The sequence below is a fragment of the Centroberyx affinis genome, unplaced genomic scaffold (genome assembly GCF_046629955.1).
Source record: "Centroberyx affinis isolate AG114_WGS23_722 - 3 ecotype Tasmania unplaced genomic scaffold, CSIRO-AGI_Caff_v1 ptg003944l_1, whole genome shotgun sequence".
Taxonomy (NCBI): domain Eukaryota; kingdom Metazoa; phylum Chordata; class Actinopteri; order Beryciformes; family Berycidae; genus Centroberyx; species Centroberyx affinis.
In genome coordinates, this window is record NW_027281770.1 from 59,036 (window position 1) to 81,936 (window position 22,901).

The 22,901-nt window shown below is 44.9% G+C and overlaps 1 protein-coding gene across 1 annotated transcript in view; it reads right to left on the reverse strand.

The window, feature by feature from the left end:
* Window positions 1-22,901, reverse strand: part of carmil3 (capping protein regulator and myosin 1 linker 3) — a 56,043-nt gene that overhangs the window by 19,711 nt on the left and 13,431 nt on the right. Inside the window, exons 6-17 of the mRNA XM_071541738.1 lie at window positions 22,443-22,540; window positions 21,874-21,944; window positions 21,532-21,605; window positions 16,944-17,019; window positions 15,548-15,636; window positions 13,767-13,861; window positions 12,269-12,355; window positions 10,140-10,249; window positions 9,875-9,952; window positions 5,994-6,070; window positions 2,593-2,697; window positions 63-132 (exon numbers count right to left, since the gene is read on the reverse strand). Coding sequence (XP_071397839.1) covers window positions 63-132; window positions 2,593-2,697; window positions 5,994-6,070; window positions 9,875-9,952; window positions 10,140-10,249; window positions 12,269-12,355; window positions 13,767-13,861; window positions 15,548-15,636; window positions 16,944-17,019; window positions 21,532-21,605; window positions 21,874-21,944; window positions 22,443-22,540 — 1,030 coding nt within the window. The remainder of the gene's footprint in view (window positions 1-62; window positions 133-2,592; window positions 2,698-5,993; window positions 6,071-9,874; window positions 9,953-10,139; window positions 10,250-12,268; window positions 12,356-13,766; window positions 13,862-15,547; window positions 15,637-16,943; window positions 17,020-21,531; window positions 21,606-21,873; window positions 21,945-22,442; window positions 22,541-22,901) is intronic.

The following is a 22,901-nucleotide window of genomic DNA, read 5'->3' on the forward strand; positions in this document are numbered from 1 at the left end:
GAATGCATTAAGAAGTGAGAATAACAGATATACCAATAGCGACATAGACAGACAGACTGTACCTCACAGCTGCTGATGTCCAGGTGTAGATCAGTGATATGAGGGTTATTGGACAGACCTAGGAACAGCGCTCTGAGGGAGAAAGGAGGAGAGGAGAGGAGAGGAGAGGAGAGGAGAGGAGAGGAGAGGAGAGGAGAGGAGAGGAGAGGAGAGGAGAGGAGAGGATGAGGACAAGGCAAAGACAGAGAGGCAAAAAAGGGGAAGGGGAAGATTAATGGAGGGAGAGGAATAGAGGGCAATTGATAGACAAAGGCAAGGGGAAAATGAGGGAATAAAAAAACAGAAGCGACAGAGAGAAAGAAGAGATCAGTCCCGCATAAATCCAATTGCCGTGTTTTTTCCACTCTAACAACCTGAACGGATCAACCCGCCCCCCCCCCCCCCCCCCCCCCCCCCCCCCACCCCCCCCCCACCCCGCGTTCTCCTCCTGCACACCTAAAAGTTTTAGAGCCATCTTAACGGCTTTAGAGGAAAGTAGCTTAAAAAGATGATGCATAGCTCACTAAGTCTCCGCTGAAAATCACCTAAAGACTTTCAATATTTATTCGGGAAAAGTGGCCAATTGTTGCGGATGCGCACGCAGACCCACTTGCACTTGGAAGAGAAATTGCACTTGACAACAAGTCTCTGTTGGAGGTTGTTTTTGTACAATGAAAACACGTTTAAGAATTCATGCGCCGGCGAGGAAGTAATGAAGAGGCGCGCCATGTGGGGAGTCCAGTCAATCCATTTTGGCTGAGATCCATCATGCAGTACACAGCCACCTCGATTGTTGCCAGTTTCCTTTTGTTTACTCTGCTATTGATTGTGCTTTTTGGCTGTGTGAAGCTAACAGCAGGCCGCACACCTGACAAACACACTGTAACACTGTGATACTTTATTTGTTCCCACAAGGAAGTTCTCTTTCCACTCGCCCACCTGACTGAGCACGGGTTCAGCTACAGAGCAGCAGCTGTGGAGCTGGTAGGGAGTTCAGTGTCTTTGCTCAAGGACACTCCAGCGGGGCGGATGCTGGCCGAAACTGGGGGCCTGAATCTGGGTCCTCAGGTTGAAGGACGATGTGATAAAACTAATACAGCAGAACATGACTCTACTGTTGAGAGGAAGGGTTTGACGCCTTCTGGGACCCCTGATAATAAAATTTCACTTTGGATACAAGCCACACGGTATGTAATATTTTAGTATTCAAACCAGAGACAACAAAAACAGAAAAATATCACCTTTGGATGGTGAAATGTTCCCATTGGTCTGATGGTGGATTACCAATTATTCCTCTCAAGGCCAGTAGGCATCAGCTATGCATTAGAACTGGAGTAGTGGCCACAGAGCAGTGCGGTTCTTAAAGGGATACGTGGGATAATGCACATGAATTCTTAAATTGTGAAGCTCTCCTCTCCCACTGTCTGCCTAGGTTTGATACTGTACAGACCCAAACTTAAAAGGCCTTCAGCAGTGACCTAGCATATGTGCCATTGAGTGGATGCTTTTATCTAAAGCGCAAGTGTATACATATTTAGCATCTAACAAGTGATTCATTAAATTTCATTAAATAATTGATGGCTCATATATATCTCAACCGGTCTCGATTCCAAGAGATGAGCGCAAACCTGCTGAATCATGATGACAAAACACGCGGTTCCCTCCAACAGAATCTGTCGCTACTGTACAGTTACATTAGCCTAAATATGTTTAAATGCAAAACAGGTCTGGAGCTTTTCAGTGTGCAGGAGAATACCTTCCTTGACCCTCCATTACTTTTGGAATTAACATGCATCTTGTTTCCGGATTGATTACAATTAAACTCGGCATTGAAATTGATTTGCCTTTCCCTCGTGAAAACGCAGATTGCTGCGCGCATCACTTCCTCGAGTTAAATTTACATCCTTTAAAAGTGTCAGGAAACACTTTGTCTCGCTGTTTCCCCATCTGCTGACAATCCATTTCAACAGGGTTTTTTTTTCCTTTTAGGTATTTGCTACTGTATATGTGGATTAGAGAGATGATGCATTTATATTTTGTTGGTAATGTGGCCAAATGTTTTCTGACCAGGGGATCAGATCTTCAGTACAGGTGTCATTTTAGATTCCTCAATGGAGAAATTATGTTTGGGATAGTCAATTATCTCTGGATTGGAGGGTCTAGTGAGCATGTGTAGGAAAATGGTCAATATTGGTGAAAAAAAAGGAGAAAAATAACATTCGACATGGTTTTAATTTGTCAAATTGCTGTACTTGTGTTTAAAGGCCCTATTGATATGGGGGATCAGATCTTCAATACATCTTTTCATTCCATTTTCTATCCGATTAAAATTGGATCACCCAGGATGCATATTAATGCCATATGTAAAGGGGGTCATGATTGTCCAAATTGAATGTAGTGAAGGCCAGGATGCACAGCTAGGCCTTTTTCAGCTGTTACTGCAATTACAGTCTTCCTTCTTAAACCAGCAAATTGAATCTCAGGCTTGAACATCAAAGATGTTCAAATGGCTTCTGAGGTCTCTTTAATCCTCGCCCGCGACTGCCGGCTCACCTCAGAGAATCGGGGGGGACCTTCACGGAGGCCAGGCTGACGTGGGTCAGGCTGAACGCCGAGCTGAAGAACTGGCGGAAGGTCGGCAGAGAGTCCCTCGCTTTCCTGGGAGAGGACAGGGAAGAGGAAAGAAAGAAAGATTGAGAAACACGGGGGGGTGGGCAGTTAAGAGAGACCGAAAACGAAAGGGGAAGCGAGAGAACGCCGACGAAGACGAGAACAGATAAAGAGATTGAGCGAGACGAGGAAGCGGGTGACAGAGGGAAGTGATACGCTGATGGAGAGTGACAGGGAGTTTGCGGCAGACGGGCGGAGAAGCGACAGGGAGAGAGAGAGAGAGAGAGGGAGAGATAGATAGAAAGCCAAAGCAGACAGATGCTCGCTGTGACATTTGGGTCAGTATTATATCAACCAGACACCGTGAAAAGGTGAGGCTGGCATTAATTACTGCCACCAGTTAAAAGGTAACACTGACCAATTATCCAACCATCTGCTTGGCATATACATTACATTAGCCTGTCATCGTGGGAAGGGCAGAGAGTGTGTGTGCATATGTCCGTGTGTGTGTGTGTGTTCAAAAACCCCTCTGAGTCATAATACATGAGGGAGCTATCGGAGCATTGGCGGGATAGTTGTAATACATCGGTTCGGAACTGTGTTTAGAACTTGTCGAAAGCAGCCAATCTGCCGCTTCAGCCCCCGCTGCACAAATAACTCACCACAGGGGAGGGTGACGGGGGAGGGGGGGGTGGAGAGAGAGAGAAAGAGAGAGAGACAGAGAGAGAGAGCCAGCCCCAAGCATGAGAAAGTGATGAGAGGCAAGGGAGGGAAAGAGAGAGTGGGGGAGGAAGGATGAATTTGTCCCCCCCTCCGCAAAGATAAAAAAAAAAAGGCATGAGCAGCTGACAGGAAGACACTGTCTTTTTTTTTTTCTTCTTCTTCTTTCCCCCTCCGACCAATGACTTCCAATTCAAGACTGGGAAGCGTGAATCTGCCCGGAGGGTTGGAAGGAGAAAAAAAAAAAAAAAAAAGACACGCAAGGCGGCGGAGTGGTGAGAAAGGGAGATGTGAGATGACGAGGAGAGAAAAAGAGAGAGCGCGGCAGAGGGAGAAGTGTGAGGAAATGAAGTGTGGGGAGGAGAAGGGAAAAGGTCATAACTGAGGGAGGGGGAGGAGGGGAAATAATGAAAAAAAAAAAGACAGGGAGATGAAGATATGGAGACGGCTGCTTTACAAGCTCATGTCACTGCGCTCCATTCTGATAACCTCCCGGCGTCCAGAACACCAGAGCTTCTTTGACCCATTTTGTAGCGATTAGCATACCGCCTGTCAGGACTCCACGGATACAGAATGGCTCCTGTCGCATAAGCAGATATGGTGTCACTGTGTCACACACACACACACACACACACACACACACACAGACACACACAGACTATGCTCTGGAGTGCTGTATCAGCAACTGTTCCCTGCGCGCAATTGTATCTACATACATTGCAACATCTAGGCATTGTTTCTCGAGATTGCGTGTGTGTGTGTGTGTGTGTGTGTGTGTGTGAGAGATTGGGTCGGAGGGGGTCCTGTTCCATATTCATGAGTGGCGGCCAGGCGGGCCTTATCAGCACGGTTCAGCTTTGTGGTGCTGTGTTGTCACCACAACACCACGCACCGAGCCAGCGCTCATTTAATAGCAGAGGAGCCGTGGTAGGAGGAAGTATGAAACAGAGGGAGAGAGGGAAGGAGGGAGGGAAGGGAGATGATGGACGAGGAACGAGGGAGGGAAGGAGGAGAGGGAGAAAAGGGAGGAAAGGGAGGAAGAGTTTCCTGACCCTGCCACATATTGAAAATGTCTGTTGGGGGAAGATGAAAGTACTGCATGCTAAATTTGTCGTCTCCTGCCATAATACAAGACAAAATACATAAAAACAGCCCTTCACCTGCATTTAGCTGTCTTAATGTGATATAATATATGAGTATTGTTTAAGTGTATTAAGATCAAATATTATAACATTTATGAATGTACTTATACAATCAGACTACATCATATAAACAAAGGGTATATAATGCATGCTATTTAATCATTTGGTCATTCATTCATTCCCTTTTCTCTTTTTTCTGTTCACTTTTAATGCTTTTCTTTTATTGTGATTACCAGATGTTGTTATTACCATTCTCTTTCTGCATCTATTATTTTCTCCTCTATATGCTTTGACAAAACAAATGTATTTGCATGTCATGCCAATAAAGCAAGTTGAAATTGAAAAGAAAATGAGTAATGAGGAGAGAGGAGGGGGAAGAGGGAAGGAGGGAGGAAAGGGAAGGAGGGAGTGAGGAGCAAAAGGAGAGATCAAGAGTGAGAGGAAGAAAAGGGTAAAACAGCCAGGGACAGAGAGAGAGAGAGAGAGAGAGAGAGAGAGAGAGAGAGAGAGAGAGAGAGAGAGAGAGAGAGAGAGAGAGAGAGAGAGACGTCATCAGGAACACAATAAAAGGAGGAAGAAAGAGAGCGCGGGGAAACTCTATCCTCCCATTAGAAATCAATGGGAGCTGTGCGGCCGAGAGCTACAACAATAGTGAGATTCACATCTTAGTGTGAAAGCATTGGGAAAGGAGGAGGGTGGTGGGCGAAAGAGAGACAGAGAGAGAGGTGAAGCCAGAGAGATAGAGAAAGAAAAAGGATAGATGGCGTTAGAGAGAGATGGATACAAGGAGAGAGGTACAGAGACAGAGAGCGAGAGAGAGAGAGAGAGAGAGAGAGAGAGCGAGAGAAAATGCTGGCGCGGGAGCCTGGGGATTGGAACAATAATTCCCTTCTAAAATTAGTCTCATTTTTCACCAACTTTTTTCCTCTCCGTAATGCTGTAATGTAATGTGCTGAGCAGGGAAGCTCCTGGGCTCCTGGGGGACGTGGCATGATGAGAGCGGGAGCTGCTTCTGCCTGCGAGCTAGGTAAACACACACACATGCTTCAATACACACACATGCACTTCTGCACACACACACACACACACACACACACTCGCTAGTACACAAACAAACAGGTGCACGAAAAAGACTTGTGGGCACGCACGCGAACGCTTGACAGACATGAAACCTGTTAGCAAACACAGACATCTGCACATGCAAAGACACAAACACACGCTCTCACACACACACACACACACACACACACGGCGAGCCAGAACAAATGAGGGGGCGAGTCGGGCGCGCACGCTAATTCCGTCAGTGAGGTCCGGGGCTAAACACTAATCTATGGGAAGAAAATAAATGATGATGCTCCGCTCCTCGCCTGCTGACTGGAATTCCTCCAGAGCCGTTTTGGCTGAGTCAGAAGAGGAAAACAAATGTGTCGATGCGCTTTTATAAAAACAGCCTTTTTACAAGGGGGGGGATTTACGGCCCACCTGTGAGAGAAGGAGTTCTTGGACAGGTTCAGGTAGGAGAGGTCGGCGCAGCAGCCTCGCAGCAAGGCCCCGAACAACTGGCGGGGAGACAGAGGGAGAGACAAATGGGTTAGTGTTATGTTCACGACGCCGCGCGCGACCGTGTTGTGTAACAGTTATTTTGGCTCTTGAACGTTGCATAAATGGTTATAGCGCGGAGCGTGGCTGACACAAAATGCAATTTTGAACAGCCTAAAAAATGACGCCATTCCTTTCTTGGCTGAAGCTTCTTAAATAAAAATGTCCCTTAATATATCATGCCCGTAAAGGGATTAGCGTTATGTATGGCAGGACAGAAATTCCATAGAAGCTCTAGCAGTGTCTGGCACAGAGGGGCGGCAATAGACTAGAATAGAAGAGAAGAATGGACTAGGAAGATAGTAGATAGAAGGTTGCAGGTTCAAATCCAGGGATGTCCAGCATGTGAACTGACTGCTGGGAAAAACAGCATTTGCAATTTGTTTTTATTGTTTCTTTAGGATTTGGTTTAGTGCTTTGGTGCCATATGGTTGGGATTTGCACAGGGCGATACAATGGCTGCAATTAAGTTTAGACAATCACAGCCAAGTCTTTGAAAGTCGCTCTCCCATATGGTGCTCTCTGCAGGTTAGAACAAAACACTAACAATGTTTCTGCATTACTGCTGTGTGCACTTGAGCAAGGCACTCCATGCCCCCCGGCTCCGGCAGCTTCCGAGCTTCTGTGCCGCTGCCGATCCTTTATTCATTCAGTAAAAGACGTATGTATGGGAAGTCATCTGTCAGCGGAGTCTACTAATTCCTGATGGCAGGACCAAATGGGCAATAAGAACTGTAATTGTATTGCACTGAATCAAAGTCAAGCTGAAGCCAACGCAGGGAAAAAAAATGTAATTACTTAGAGTTCTTCAGCAGTTTATTATAATGAATATTCATCAAATGTCAAGTTTCATACTCAAAAAAAGTAAAATATTGGCCACTTGAAAACTTCCCTGCCTGTATTATCAACATAATCATGCAGCATTTCAATCCAGCCACACAGCTATCAAGCATCAAACTTTCCTCTTGTCAAGGGATCACTCCCTTTCGAGGGTCTCTGGATGTAAAAGTACAAAAAAGAATGCAAAGATACCTCTGAAACAATTCTCCTCAAAACAAAGGTTAAATGTGTGCGTTTGTAGGAAGAACCAATAAGCTCTGGGCAAATATGACTGCCATCACAACCTAATTTCTTGCCAGACTTTAAGTACCATCTCATCTCTTGCAAGAGGTGAAACTACCGGACAAATCCATTTTTCACTGGCAGTGTGATCCATCATGCAAATTGACTAATCAATATTCACCATCGTTAGTACGTTGGTGCAGATTAAAACAGGAACTTATTAATAATTCAATCCAAAAAAAAAACAGATTCTCCCCGAGATAGTTGCTCTCTGAAGGATACATTACAATTGGCAAAACAGGACATGAAGCAGCCATCAAAAGACCGTACTCTTTTCATCTCGAAGGGGTTTCCGAGAGAAAGTCGGAGAAGTCGCAAATAAAGAAGAATAGACGCGATGGTCTCCGTTCCTGCACTAAAATTCAATGCAATATTCATGGCAGACGTTAGCGAGGAGGGAGGGGGGGGGGGGGGGGGGGGGTGTGTGCGGGGGTGCTTTTAGTTTTACAGGGCGGACTGTTCCTCCCTGAAACAGATTTACGGCGGAGCGGCGTGCGGGCCGACTGCTTTACAAGCTCCCTAATAAGCTCCTAGGTGTTTCAAACTGCTCGACCGGAGTGAAATGTGCCGGAGAGAGCAGTTACCCGGCGAGGGGAGGCATTAGCGAAACCCCGTCGCAGCTCTGCGCTGTGGTTAAGCAGGAGCAGAGCGCCGTATCGCCAGTGTCACTGAATCAGGTGCTTAAAATGTTGCTCTAAGCGCTCTGGAGCAGCCAATATTGGCGAGTAAAAAGAGACTTTCCCCAAGGGGATCAACAAAGTAGCGCTTTATTATTATCATGCTATGAAAACAGATCATTTGTGTCTGTTCCATTGAGTCTGGCGTGTTCCTACAGCAATATAACAATGTCAAATAGCCTCTGAAAACATTTAATGTGTCCACCGCTCAATTCCCAAAATATATTCTAACCAAATACACAAAATGGGTTGAAAATGATCTAAGAGATGCACTCTTTTCAAACTCCTATACCCCATGCAAGACATTTTAGGGTCATCAAGGCAAAAAAAAACAAATGTATCACAATAGAAGCTACACTGAGGCTTGTCTGTGCAGTGCAATCATAAGGCAATTTAACTCTCAGCGCTGTTACTTTCATTCTTTGCGCCCATTCTTCCCAGGTAATTCCATGTTTACTGTGTCTCTTGCATGTTCACAGTGAAACCCCGACAGCTGCCATGTCAGCAGCTGCCAGCAGGGGCAGACAACATCCGAGTCTCGTCGACGGATTCTGTCAGCGAGGGAGCCGCATCCTTTCAACTGTTTGCATATCTGCTAACGTGACAAGACGCTCTTTTGTCACAGTGGCGGACACGCTAAATATAGACACAGCGACACAGGAAAAGATTTACCCGGAGCGACGCACAAATACGTGTGCGACTGCATGCAGCAAACGCTCCTGTGTGCCATTCACTCTACACCCTCTCATTTATATAATTGACATTAAATGATATATATTTCTATTGTTGTGTAGCCCCATAACTCATGAAATTGTGCACATAAGTAAGAAGAAAGATTATGAGTCATTTGGGGTAATGTCACACATGTACTTATTGGTTCTGTATGGAGAGAGCCCCTTACTAAAAAGTCACATGTGAAAACCCACATGTGAATTTAAAGAACATGTGTTTTTTTGGACATGTTAGTTTTCTTAAGTGAAGATGTGAAATTTCCCATTTCCCTTGTGAAAATGACATTTTCACCTGTCTCTTTACATGTGAAATCAGGTTTTCACATGTGAAACAAATATTGTCATATGCAGTGGTGGAAAGTAACTAAGTACATTTACTCAAGTACTGTACTTAAGTACAATTTAGAGGTACTTGTACTTTACTTGAGTATTTCCATTCCATGCTACTTTATACTTCTACTCCACTACATTTCAGAGGGAAATATTGTACTTTTTACTCCACTACATTTATTTGACAACTTCAGTTACTAGTTACTTTGCAGATTTAGATTATTAATATAAATTATAAATCAACTAATAAATGATGATATATTTTTATAGGTTAAGTTACCCAGCAGTATATAAAGTAATTAAAATTAGCTCCACCTTTACCAGCTGCAACATTAAAGTGATGAACACATTAATGCATCAATATTATAGTCCAATAACATGATATATATGATTCTGAAATGGGCCATTCTGCATAATGACTACTTTTACTTTTGCTACTTTAAGTATATTTTGATGCTAATACTTTTGTACTTTGACTTAAGTAAGATTTTGAATGCAGGACTTTTACTTGTAACAAAGTATTTTTACACTGTGGTATTGCTACTTTTACTTAAGTCAAAGAACTGAATACTTCTTCCACCACTGGTCATATGTAATGGCAGGTGAAAATGTGAAAACAGTCTTCACATGTGGGGAAAAAACACTTCACTTCATACATCAATTGAAATTTTCACATCTGAAGTAAGAATTGCCACATGTGACGTCAGAATATAATGTATAATAAGAAAACCAACGTGTGTCCAAAAACGTGCTATGAATTCACGTGTTTTTTCACACTTTTGTTTGGCATTCAGGACGCTGGTACTTTTTGTTTCTTGGACTCAATCCCATCCTACAGATCGGATCAGACAGCAGTGGGTGGATGCTGACAGAGACAGAGAAGCGGAGAGGGCGAAGTACACACCGAGTCCACGGTGCAGTCTGTCCCAGACAGGTCCAAATGCACCAGGCAGTTGGGCTGGGCGAGGAACAGGTACAGGTTCTGCAGAGGAAAAACAAATCAAGAGTGAAGGAGGGAGTAAATAAGAAAGAGAGGATGGAAATTGTACTGCTTGGGTGTCTGAGCATGTTACGGTTTGTTTGTGCCTCTCAGAAAATGTGTGTGCGGCAGGTTCATACACGAGTGTATATCTCAGAAAGCGTGTGTGTGTGTGTGTGTGTGTCCTGACCGTAGCGTCCTCTCCAGACAGAACCCCGGGGTTCTTACTGAGGTCCAGATGGAGCAGAGAGTTGGAGTAGTCGTCGCTCGAGCACAACGCCTGGGACAGAGAAACCACACCTAGAGGGGAGAGGGAAGGACGGATGGAGGGAGAAGGACATAATGGATGAAGGGGAAGAGACAAATGGAAGGTGGGGGGTGGGGGGTTGGAGAGAGAGAACGAGACAGTAAACAAGTTCTGAGTCATTTAATCATCCCGTAACTCAATCACTTCGAAGAGCTTATCCTTTTTAACGCAGTGTACGAGACTTATCATTAGCAGCCGCTGAATACAAAACATGACAGAAAGCAGGTGAGCAAAAAAAATAAAAAATAACTGAAGGGGGGGGATTTGTGAGCTTATGTGGCTGCAGAAAAAGAGCTTTCGGAGGAAGCCAGCCGCCGCTTTTTTGTTTTCCATCCCGGCATCTCGGAGTCTACCCTGGAAGCCAAAAAAGCCACTGCCTCAAATCAGATCACAGCACAATTACACCCACAGGCCCGATGGAACTCCTCATTAAAATCCTCGCCCCGCGACGCAGACACAGAGCGCAGCGTGCCGCGGCGTGCCGAGGATTAAATATAGACACAATAACAACACAGGAGAAATATCCAGCCGGAGCCGCGGATGAAGAATTGTACTACTATGTGCGACAATCGTTACCCCGCGTGCCATTCGCCCCGCAATATATCAGCCATACCGCTAACGTTTACGGGATGCGAGTTTCTACTGTTGCCCTAGGAAAGTGTGTGTGGAAGTAGCCGGCGATGTGCCGCTCTGAGGCCCGGCGAGGCGCTAAGCTCCTCATCCCCTAATTTGTAGCGATTAGGAGGGAAATGAGGGGAATAGGGGACAGGGTGTCTAATCCCCCTCCATCTTGCTATCTATCAGCACCGGAGCTGTTTGATGCTGCTGCCGCTGCCGCTGCCGCCTGATGACTTTCACAAGCCATCCTGCGCGTGCACGTGTGTGTGCCCGTGTGTGTGCGCGCGTGTATAAGTTTGGCATTGGCAAAGTGTGCAGCGAGTGTGTGTGTATGTTGGGGCAGGGATGTGAGCGAGCGCGTGTGTGTGTGACAGAGAAAGAGAGAGACGGAGCGAGGGCATTTGCATATTTGCATGTCTGATCGAATCTAGGTGTTGGTGTGTGTGTGTGTGTGTAAGCATGTGCACATGTGCTTGTGTCGGCATATGTGTAGGTGTTTGAGAGACAAGAGGAGAGAGAGAGAGACAGGAGGAGAGAGAGAGAGAGAGAGATCTATAAATATTCAACAAAAAACGCTCTGCCACTGCAAAGTCATAACAGCAACCACCATCCAAGGTCAGCACCACCACTGCATTCCCCCTGAATCACTATGTCAACCCATTGCCTTTAAAAAAAAAATAAAAAGTCACACCTGATGTGCTTTTCCATTCATAACATACGCTGATGGGGTATCCAGCACTTTCTCTGCAGCATATAGAGCCATACTCTATAGCCATACCATGGTTAGGTCACAGTCTACCCCAGAGTACACTTCTGCAACTCAGAACTAACTAAAAACATCCAAAACAAAACACCAAAAAATACTGTAAAATATCAGATTATAGATGTATGGATTTACTACCACGTCACTATTATCCTTCTGAATCTGCTGTAATGCTGGATAGCTGCACTGTCCGGGATAAAAGCAATAGAATTGGGATGCAGGCATTGGCCTGCATAGGATTTTAGAAAAAAAAACAGATAAACTACTCAGAATTCTGACCTGAATACTATTTGGTAGATGTGTTGTGCATGCCTGGGTCTGTTTATCTGTATGTGTGTGTGTGTGTGTGTAAGAATCTATCGGTAGCCTATATGTGCTAAGGATTGTGTTTCACTTATGTGTACTAGTGCCTAGGGTTTAGAAAGACTGTCCTTCAACTGCAGGACTTGGGTTCAAACTCATTAGCAAGCATCTGTCCTGCTGGCTGAAGTGTCCTTGAGCAAGACACAAATATTGCAAACTTATGTGGACATTTGTTTTTTGCAATTATTCTGTGTGTGTGTGTGTTGTGTGTGTGCATCTCATTCATCGACCACTAGGGGTTGCTGTGTCTCAGGGGAGCAACTCTTACCCTTGGAGGAGAGCGAGGTCTTGGAGAGATTGAGGAGGCGCAAGCCCTTGTTGAGACGACACACTTGCTGGATCAGGTTGGAGACTCCTGGTGAGAGGAGAGGAGAGGAGAGGAGAGGAGAGGAGAGGAGAGGAGAAGAGAAAAGAGATTCATTTAATTAAGAACACACACACACACACACACGCACCCAACCACTCAAGCAGACTTATGAGCAGGGCATTCAGAGAACAACAAACAGCCCACACACAGCCACAAAAATAACTAACATCAAGCTGAAACGCACCATCTCTCAATACACCCCCTCCAACACACACACACACACACACACTCATACCCACAAGTATACTACAGCATATACCAAGCCAATATACACTCTCACCTTCCCTCAAATGCGCAGAGCAACAACATACCCATATGAATACCATATGCCAAGTCAAATTATATAACGAGCAGTTCCAGGGAAGCCATCTGATTGGCCGATAACACATTCCAACCACGCTGGTAATGCGACAAACTCAAAAAGGGAATTGATTGCTATGCCAAGTCTTGTGGTAACCAGGGAGCTAGTTATTAATCTTCCTGGCTCTATTCTGCTTTTGTAGTCTTGTGTATGCAGACAACTTAAACTTTGAAGGGAACTTAAAAAAAAAAACACATGCAGTGGTAGCTGTTTTCTAAAAGGCATAACGCTCAAGGGCATTTTTCATTGTGATTATGACCATTATGGTGATGCCAATGGTACTTAAGGCTGCATCACTTTTGTGGCTGTAATCACAATAAAGAATGCCCTATCATTTTTAATTGCTGTTTTAATATGCACACTCTTGCACCCACACATTGTAGACATGTACATGCACACACACACACACACACACACACACACACACACACACAGAGTGTGGCCTGTGTGACCAAAAAGTATTTGTTGATGCGAGTGGAAGTGACACGTGTCAGACAGGAAGACAGAAAACAGCTAATGAGCGATAGTGGCATGCATGCAAACCGTGACCCTGGCTTGTACACACACACACACACACACACACACACACACACAAATGTATACAGTGATTGCAATGCAAAACGGTGACTGATGCAGAGACAGGTAAGGGTTGCAAAAACCTGACGGCGACAGGAGGGGAGACACAGAAAGAGTGAATGTGTGTTTCTCTATGTGTGTGTGTTTGTGTGACAGTGAAAGAGTGAGAGAATTTGTGCGGGGAGGTGCTGGCTATAGAAAAAGACTGAGAAAAAAAGAGATGTAGATGTTAAAGTAGCGCTACAGAGAAAGAGCAGTAGATAAATGATCAAAGATAGATGAGAGAAAGAAGCAAAGAGAAACAGAAAATAAAAAGTTCTGCGTGGAGGGAGATTGATTCGGCATTCTTTGAGAGTCAACAAAAAGGCGTCGGCACAGTAAAGACGAGAAAGAACAAGGAGAGAGAGAGAGAGAGAGAACAGAGGGAGGGAGAGAGAGGAGTTCACGGAGTCCGGCTTGTACCTTGGTTGTCGAGCGTGTTGTGTGCCAGGTTGAGAGAGTGAATCACAGAGGCCGGGTTCTCCGACAGGGCCGACGCCATCTTCTGGGGGAAATCCCTGAAGACGAGCAACAACAAGGAAAAAAAAAAAAAAGAAAAAAGAAGAAGAAGAAGAAGCAAATAACAAGAGTTCAAAGAAAAAGAAACATTCAAACCAACTCTCACAGACTCCAAAGCAGATGAAGGAGGGAATGTTCCGTATATATCGCAGTGCGCCTGAGGAAGCCCAGCCGCGACGCCCTTAGGTAACTTCCAGGAGTGGAGAGAGAACCCAAATATCCCACTCAAGTAGAAGTTACTCAGCAGTCATTTCTATTTATTAGAGGTAAGATTAAAGCTGTAAAAATCTGCTTCTCTGATGAAGGTCGAGGGAGCAAAATGTCATGTTTTTATAGCTAAATGGATTTCTATTTTTTGTCTACGAGAGTGTTCAATTCAATTCAGTTCAATTCAAGGTATTTTATTGGCATGAAATACAAAACTACTTATTGCCAAAGTAATAAGTACTTTTGCAATAATAAGCAATACAATTTAAATTCTCATGACAGTAATCAAACTTGACCACATGACAGTGACAATGAAGAATACATAAAACGCAATTGATGTCACGAAATTAGTAAATCAAATTAATAAATAACAATGCATTATCAGCCAATTTATCTAAATACACATATTTTGTATCCTCAAACGTGTGTTGGTCACACATTTTTGTGTCTTTTTTTACATTGTCATTGGTTCCAGTCAGAGACTATGGCAGACATATTTGGCTGCAGTAGTGGCACACTGGAGTTTTTCCATTTCCTTCTCTCTCAGCATAATCTACTTGAATAAAATTAAAAAGGTAGTTGAATCAAAATGTTCTCTTTTTTTACGCAGGCCAATATTGTTACATTTTATCTTTCCCAGGCAATGTAAAAAGGACAGAGAGGACAGAGAGTTAAAACTCGATTTTTTTTTGTTTTCGTTTTTTTAATTGGAAAGCAACCGTTACAAAATAGAGCGCATTAATGAAGCGAAGCATGAAATGACACGGTTCATTCACCATGATTATGACTGGCCAGTTTGTGATGCAATGCTTATGGAGAACCTGCAAAAATTGTACTCCATAATAAAATGTAGGGAAGGTATAAAACACACTAAAGAAAAACACTCAAAAAAGTACACAAAAAGTTACTCAGTTACATAACAAGAATAAAGGTAATTCATTCCTCCCATCCTGGGTCATTATGCTACAGTAATGCATTATGCCCCCAGGCAGGCAATTCATATCAATTAATACTAAATAAGGAAACTGCTCTGCGTAATAATACTAGCCATGCATATAAAGGTGAAAAGTCTTGCGAGGAGAAATCCAAACTTTCATTAATGTCTCAATGGGGGAAAAAAAGTAAGCTTGCCGCAGGCAGATGGGAGGAGGGGGGGGTGGCAAGAGATGAAAGAGTGGAGGGGGGAGGAGAGCCAGAAGAGGAAAAGGTCAAAAGAGCAGAGGAGGGGAAAAGAGAGAGGGGCGGTGGGAGGAGGCGAGGAGAGGAGAGGAGAAGAGAGGAGAGGAGAGGATAGGGAAAAGGGAGAGGCGAGGAGGAGCAGAAACAACAAGAGGAGACGAGGGAGAGCGGTGGAGAGGTGGAGAGGTGGAGAGGTGAGGACATGCAGAGACCGGACAGGAGGAGATGAGATCAAACAGAGAGAGGCGACAGACAGAGAGGCCGACGATGACGACGATGACAGGGGGGAGAAAACCTACGATTTGAGTCCGGCGTTCTCCAGAGTGAGCTCCTCCAGACTGTTGGACTTGCTGACGGTGTGCAGAACCTGGTCCACCACCTCCGAGCCCTGGGGGACCACACGGGGACAGAGACGCTAGGTTCAAATCCCACACTGGCTGGGAAAAAGCAAAGGCTCCTAACTCCCAACTGCAGTGGATCTGTGCCACCACTCACAATAGGGCAATAGTAATATGACTCAGAGTAATCGCTGCTATGGTAAATTTCTGAATCACGTCTGATTAATGGCCGATGAATGCGGTTTTATGACTGCTGCGTTTTATGAATCAGCCCTCATGTGCATAAAGCATGGCAGCCTGATGGGATTCACTATATGAATTCAAGGGCAATCGTCAATCAATATACCCAAAAACAATGTATTACCCAAAAACAATCTATTACTTACTAGTATTAATCTGTTTTACTTTCTTGAAAAGACCCTATTTTTATGCAAGTCACCTCAGAAAGATACTACTTACTGTAAAGCATAGCATATATTCATATAATAAAGATTGCTATCATCTTACATAGACAATACATAAAAACTACACTACCAGTCAAAAGTTTGGACACATTTTTCACATGTTAGAATAATAGTAAAGACATCAACACTATATATAAATAACACAAATGGAATTATGCAGTGACCAAAAAAGTGTTAAACAAATCCAAACTATCTTATATTTTAGATTCTTTAAAGTAGCCGCCCTTTGCCTTGATGGAAAGGCAAAGGCTTTGGAAAGAAATTCATACATAGGCATCAACTTCACTGTTTATGATTGTCTAAGAAACTAAACAAAACGGCTTTAAGAGAACGAAAAACATAGTACAGTCAGTCAGGTGCGTCCAAACTTTTGACTGGTAGTGTATATTGCAGATGAAATGTGAATAAAATGGGTTTGGGCGAGTTTAGCCTCCGTCACACATCCGGCGTTATCAGAACTAATAAGAACTAGACGCCTGGGTGTTCATTGCAGGACGGGCAGCAGCGATTAAATGACATTCCAGGAGGCTGATATGCTCCATGTACATGCCGCACTGCTCCAAATCAATTGCAAATCAATTCCGCTTGACCCAGAAAAGCGCTAACCGATCCCAGAATCACCGTTTTTTTTTGTGAAAATATTGGACTCGAGCACGCCAAAAGGAGCGGATAAACAAATCCCCGAGCCAATAAAATAAAAAAAAATCTGCATTCGGGTAACGGCAGAGATGGAAAGAAAGAGGGGGGGGAAAGAAACTAAAAGTGGGTCAGAGAGAACTGAGAGAGTGGCAGGTAGGCTTATGTAAGTGAGTGCTGCCCTGATAAGCCGAATAGCTTCTTAAAGTCAGGTTTGGTTAAAAGGAAAGAAGAAGAAGAGAGAGAGGGATAGTTACTATGCGCATGTCTTTGCAGTACAGCTTGGTGAACCATGTGTTGTACGCCATGGACGCCACGATCACCGCCAAGTCCCTGCAACACACACACACACACACACACACACACACAAGAGATAAAAGTCAACTCCTTGAATTAGCAAACTCCATCTGCTCCAAAACCATTCGATGTCATTGATCCATAAATTCACATTATGGTCGACAAAACTTTTTTTTTTTCCCTCCCTCTCCTTCCCCCGTTTCGGCAAAAGCAGTTCATCATTGTGACAGAGAGAACACTATGGGCAGGGCCCTGCCTTCAAAAAAGATGACTGATACTGTAGCCTGGTCCCTGCCGGAGAGGGGCGTGTGTGTGTGTGTGGGGAGGGGAGTGAGGGAGGGAGAAAGAGAAAGAGAAAGAGAGAGAGAGGAGAGAGGATCGATGGCCGGGTCAGTGGATTATTCAATAAAGCCACAGTTTGATCCCAGCTACAGCCCTCAAACACTGCTACACACACAGATACAGGACCCACCGACAATCCTGTGTGTGTGTGTGTGTGTGTGTGTGTGTGTGTGTGTGTGTGTGTGTTTGTGTGTGTGAGAGAGGGAGAGAAACAGAGAGAGAGAGAGAGGAGAGTTTTAGAATCCTCCGAGGTCCAACTAAAGCCACGGTGCGGCTCTACCTGCTATACATCATCTGACAAACAAGGTGCAACACGGCGAGCAGGCAGGCAGAGAGAATGAGAAAGAGAATAAGAGACACGGGGAGGGAAAGAGAGGGAGAAAGAAATGGGGGATAGAGAGGCAGAGAAAAACACACAGCGAGAGAAAGAGAGAGAGAGTGAGAGAGAGAGAGAGAGCTCCTGTTGCCGGTGACTGCAGTAGCCAGGACATTACAGTATATCTCAGTGGAGTAGAATGGCTACAGGCTGTGTTCCTTTTCCACTATACTACCATGCCAGCCATCAGACCACTCCATTCTGACTAAGGCATCTGACTAAGTGTGTGTGTGTATGTGTGTGTGTGTATACGTGCATGCCTGTGTGGATGCACATGTCAAGATTCATCATCAGCACTGTTGATTCATGTTTTGACAGCAGGACATGTAATTGACCTCTATGTTGGCTGATGCAGTCATCCAGTGTGTGCGAGTGTGTGAATGTGTGTGTTCTGGTACTTCTATTCTTGTGAGAAGCAGTTCGAGTTGTGAGACCCTCAGAGGGAGGACATTTTGGCCAAGTGAGGTCATTTTGGGCTGCTTCTCACTTCTTTAAGGGGGTTAGTTTAGGGTTAGGACTTGGGTTTAGGGTTAAGGTTAAAATCAGGATCAGAATCAGATTTATTTTCGCCAGGTACATTTTCACATACTAGGAATTTGACTAGTAGACAAGCAGCAGTCAAGCTTTACAAATTGAATTTAAATATAAGAAGTAAAGAAGAAGAGATTCCTGAAATACAGTATATACAGTACAAGTGGGGCTTTTTACAAAGGATCATTAGTAAGCTGAATTTAGTGTTTGACCAAGTACCAAATAAGAATATGAATAAATAGTGTCACTATACAGGGAATACAAATATGATAGGATTAGGTTAAGACTGATGACACTCCAGAAGACGGATAAAACAGAGAAAGCTTGGTATAACATTGGGAACCACCTTTAAAATCCTCCTCCATACTTTCAAAGCCATCCACAACCTTTCCCCCCCCCTATCTGTCTGATTTGATCCATATTGCCACCCCCTCTCGCTCCCTCAGGTCCTCCTCCTCCCTCCACCTTTCTGTACCTTCCGCCCGTCTCACCACCATGGGGAGCAGAGCTTTCAGCCGCTCTGCTCCCCAACTCTGGAACTCACTCCCACCTGACATCCGCTGCATTGATTCTTTGCCCCAGTTTAAATCCAGACTCAAAACTCATCTGTTTAAAAATGCATATAGTTTATAATCTTTATTTTATTTTATGTTGTGTTCGTTGTTTGTTGTTTTGTCTACTTTGTTGTGTTTTTGTCGATTTGTGAAGTGTCCTTGAGTGTTTTGAAAGGCGCTGCAAATATAATGTATTATTATTATTATTATTACTGGAGGTTTTACAGGTCAGTTACTTATTTAATTTATACTGTAGAGTCTCTGTTTCTTCTTTTTTTATGAAATAGCTCTGTTATGAGGAAAGCCTTCCGCCACCGCTTTAAAGTTAAGATTGGTTTAAGATTAGGATGTTAGAATTAAGATTAGGTTAAATTAGTGTAAGGGTTAAGGTTAGTCATGTGGTATAGAGGGGTAAAGTTAGGGTTAGGGGTTAAGAATGAATGAAGTCACTGTATAGTAAGAAAAGTACAGTAAGAAACAGTAAGTGTTTGTGTGTGTGTGTGTGTGTGTGTGTGTGATGCTAACTAAGAATACATAGTACAGTGCACACACTAATCATCCCTTCCAAATTGACTCCCTTTTGTATTGTAAGGGTGGTGCAACTGGTACAACTGACTGACCATGCAAGCCGTCATGCGCAGCAAAACACACAAACCTCTTTAATGATCTGAAATGTGTTTTTGGAAAGGACACCAGTGTATTGTAATAAATCAACGTGAGACTAACTTGTTCCGGAACATGACTCGGGTCCTGTAACAGTGACAGGTAAGGCAGATGGTAGCAGTGAGCTGTGGAGCTGCACTGCTGCTTTACCAGACAAACAGAAAGGAAGTTGGAGGAAAGTTGGGCACTGCATCCTGACTATAGCATTTGTTAGTGTGTGTGTGTGTGTGTGTGTGTGTGTGTGTGTGTGTGTGTGTGTGTGTGTGTGTGTAGTGGAGTGACTCTCTGCCACAGTAGCTGTCTGCTGGCTTCTTTGGGGCACTAAAGCATAACGGTTTCTCTCCCGCTTGCTAACAAACACAAATATATGCAGGCACAAAATCTCTTGAATTTCATTCACACACACACACACACACACACACATATGCACATATACACACGTGCATGACCAAACAGTCTGACTCAGTCTCTCTCTCTCACTCATACACACACACACAAAATTCCCTCTGCTGTGGCTATTTCTTCAAGGCAGAGAGGAGGAACAGAGACAGGCAGAGTGTGTGTGTGTGTGTGTGTGTGGGGGGGAGCTGATTCACAGAAAGCAAGAGACAGAACGAGAGGAAATAGGGAAAAAAAAAAGGAGAGAGAGTATACAGGAACCGGAGAAGAGGAGAACGAGAGAGGGAGAGAAACGGAGAGGTGTCCGCTTTCAGTCGGGAGGAATGAACGGCGCGGCGTTCGGACGGACGGCAGTCAGCAGAAAAAGCAGGGGGGCCCCTGTCGCTCGCGGTAACAGTAGACGACGGGGGCCCTCCGACCCGCACGGAGATGGAGGGATGTTAATACGCAAAGACAACGAGAAGAAGGAGGTGGAGAGGGATGCGGCTTCTGGCTCGCCGTCACGGGAAGACCCGTTTTTAGATCCTTCCCTCGCCGATTCGCACCTTCTCCTCGCCGCATTCTTCGCCCAATCCCTCGTATCCTTTCCTTTGTTCGCCTTTGTTCTGTTGATCCCGCCATACTTTCCTCAATCCCTTGCTTCCGCTCTCCACACCTGTTTCAAAAAAATCTTATCGGGAGAGAAGAGGCAGAGGCTCAAAGGACTGAGGAAAGTATGCAGGGCGTTGAAGAGAGAGCTTTTTAAAACGGCTTCCAAATCCTGTCTATTTATCTTACAGTAAATAATGAAGTATGGGAGAAACAATAGGTGACTGATACAATAAACACAGTGGCAAGGTACTTCAGCCATTCTCTCAGTATCAAAAACATTCATCTATTTATGAGGTAAAAGACATTTCCACCAGGCTCTTACAAACGCTGCGAGACTAAAACATCATGCTTGAGCGCGTGAATATATGATTCACCGGCACAGCCAGGCTTCGGGTCTGTGTGAGCCAGCGATGATGGGGCCATCCATTTTTAACCGGGAGCTTATCCACTCCGCTCGGGGCGTCGTTTGCTGTCTCAGAGAAAAGGAGAAAGGATTTCGACGCGCTTTGGGGGTTTCTGAGGACAAAACATTCCTCAAACTCGAGAAAAAGTAAGCGAGGACCGATTCCCCGTTCCCCCCGTGTCAGGTGTCGAATCTCTTTATGATCGCCAGCCTTCCCCCGATACACGCGGAGAAGCAGACGGGAAGAGGGGGGGAAGTCGACTTGAAGACACCAGCAGGGAGGTAGAGGAGGAGTCGCGTGGGACGGCGCAGCTGCTTCCGCGCGCTCTGTCTTCTGCCTCCGACAAGCATAGCATCCCCCTTCATCTTCCTTCCCAAACTTTAAACGAGCCGAACACGGACAGAAAACAGAGAGAGAGAGAGAGAGAGAGAGAGAGAGACTAATACACACACGATTTGTCCTGTTGGAGAGACAGACTCCCTTAAATGTCGGATTAGACGAGGACTGACAGCGGAACGGGACGCGCCGTCTGGGACGCGCGAAAACATCTCGACGCGGGACGGGAAGAGGGGGAAAAAGTCTCCCCGGAAAAAAACGATACCGGAGTCGAGCAGAAGTTTAATTGTGTTGCCGGGACGCGCCGTTAATGAGCGCCGGCGTAGTTAAAAATGGCAGTAAAGTGTGTCACCTGCTGTCAAGATGGCTGAAATCCAATAGGTTGAACTCCCTGTTGTCCTGAGAGTGGTAGATAGTGTCAACATCCTGGAAGAGAGAGACGGAGAGAGAGAGAGAGAGAGCCAGAGAGAAGAGATGAGAGGGGGGAAAAGCAACAAACAGGAACAGACAGGCAGAGAGTGATAAAGGACAGTAACGGAGAAAGAGATGTAATTTTTTTTTTTACAACGGTGCGAGGGAGGAGGGCGAGTTAAAGTCTAATAAAGGCACGGCAAACTTGGTTTCCTGCAGTAAATGGAGCATATTGCACATAAAAGGTAGGTGATTTTGTACGGCATGCGCACTCTTCTCTCACCCACTGCACTTCTTCTTTGCAGCCGATCCCATTGTAGTCGCACAGAGCCGCATAGGTCTCTGAAAAACCACCTGAGAGAGAGAGGAGAGGAGAGGAGAGGAGAGGAGAGGAGAGAAGAGAGAAGAGACACGACCAAACCGGACCAGAACAGATCAGAAAAGGTATGGATAGAGTAAAGCAGGGTCGAGGATGGAAGGAAAAGGAGAGGAGAAAGGGAGCGGGGGCCGAAGATGAAAGAGGAAGTCAGGAAGAGAGAGAGAGAAAGAGAGACAGAGAGGAGAGAGAGAGAGAGAGAGATTAGCTGTGAATATTGAGGTGAGATGAAAGTATTGCACCATGAAAGAGCTCTTCTTGTAGATTAATGGGATTACGAGGAGAAAAGGGGGCGCATCCAACAACTTTGGTCTTCTGACCTACTTAAGGATGAGCCTCCAAAATAATTCGGTGTGAGTCAGTGAGTCCAGCGAGCGGATGGACTCAGAGGTGTGTGTGTGTGTGTGTGTGTGTGTGTGTGTGTGTGTGTGTGTGAGTGTGTGTGCGCACGTACAACAAAAAGGAAGCTGACTCACCGCAGGTTTTCTGGGTCTCTATCGAAGAAGACTCAGAGTTTGGCGAAAACTTGTGACTTCCATCGGACAGCTCTCCCTCCGCTCGACAGATAGGAGGACTGAGAGAGAGAGAGGGGGCGAGAGAGAGAGAGAGAGAGAGAGAGAGATTGCCAGTTAAATAAGGCTTTAGAAAAGGCGTAAATCATTATAAAGATGCCGAAATTCTGGGCCAAAACTCATATAGCCTGGGCCTAATAAATGAAACATGGTTGCACAATATTCTTTAAAAGGATAACGCTGCCTCATTTGCAGCGGCAAGATGCTAATTTGTAGCAGAAATCTTTCCCACTGCATATCATAAAGCCCCTCCGTGCAGTATTAAGGAGGAAAATTGAAAACCTGCAATGTCAAAAATGCCTCTGACACACATAGCTTTGGTATTGCATAAATAAACGCGTAAAATTCGAGTGTAAAATTGGA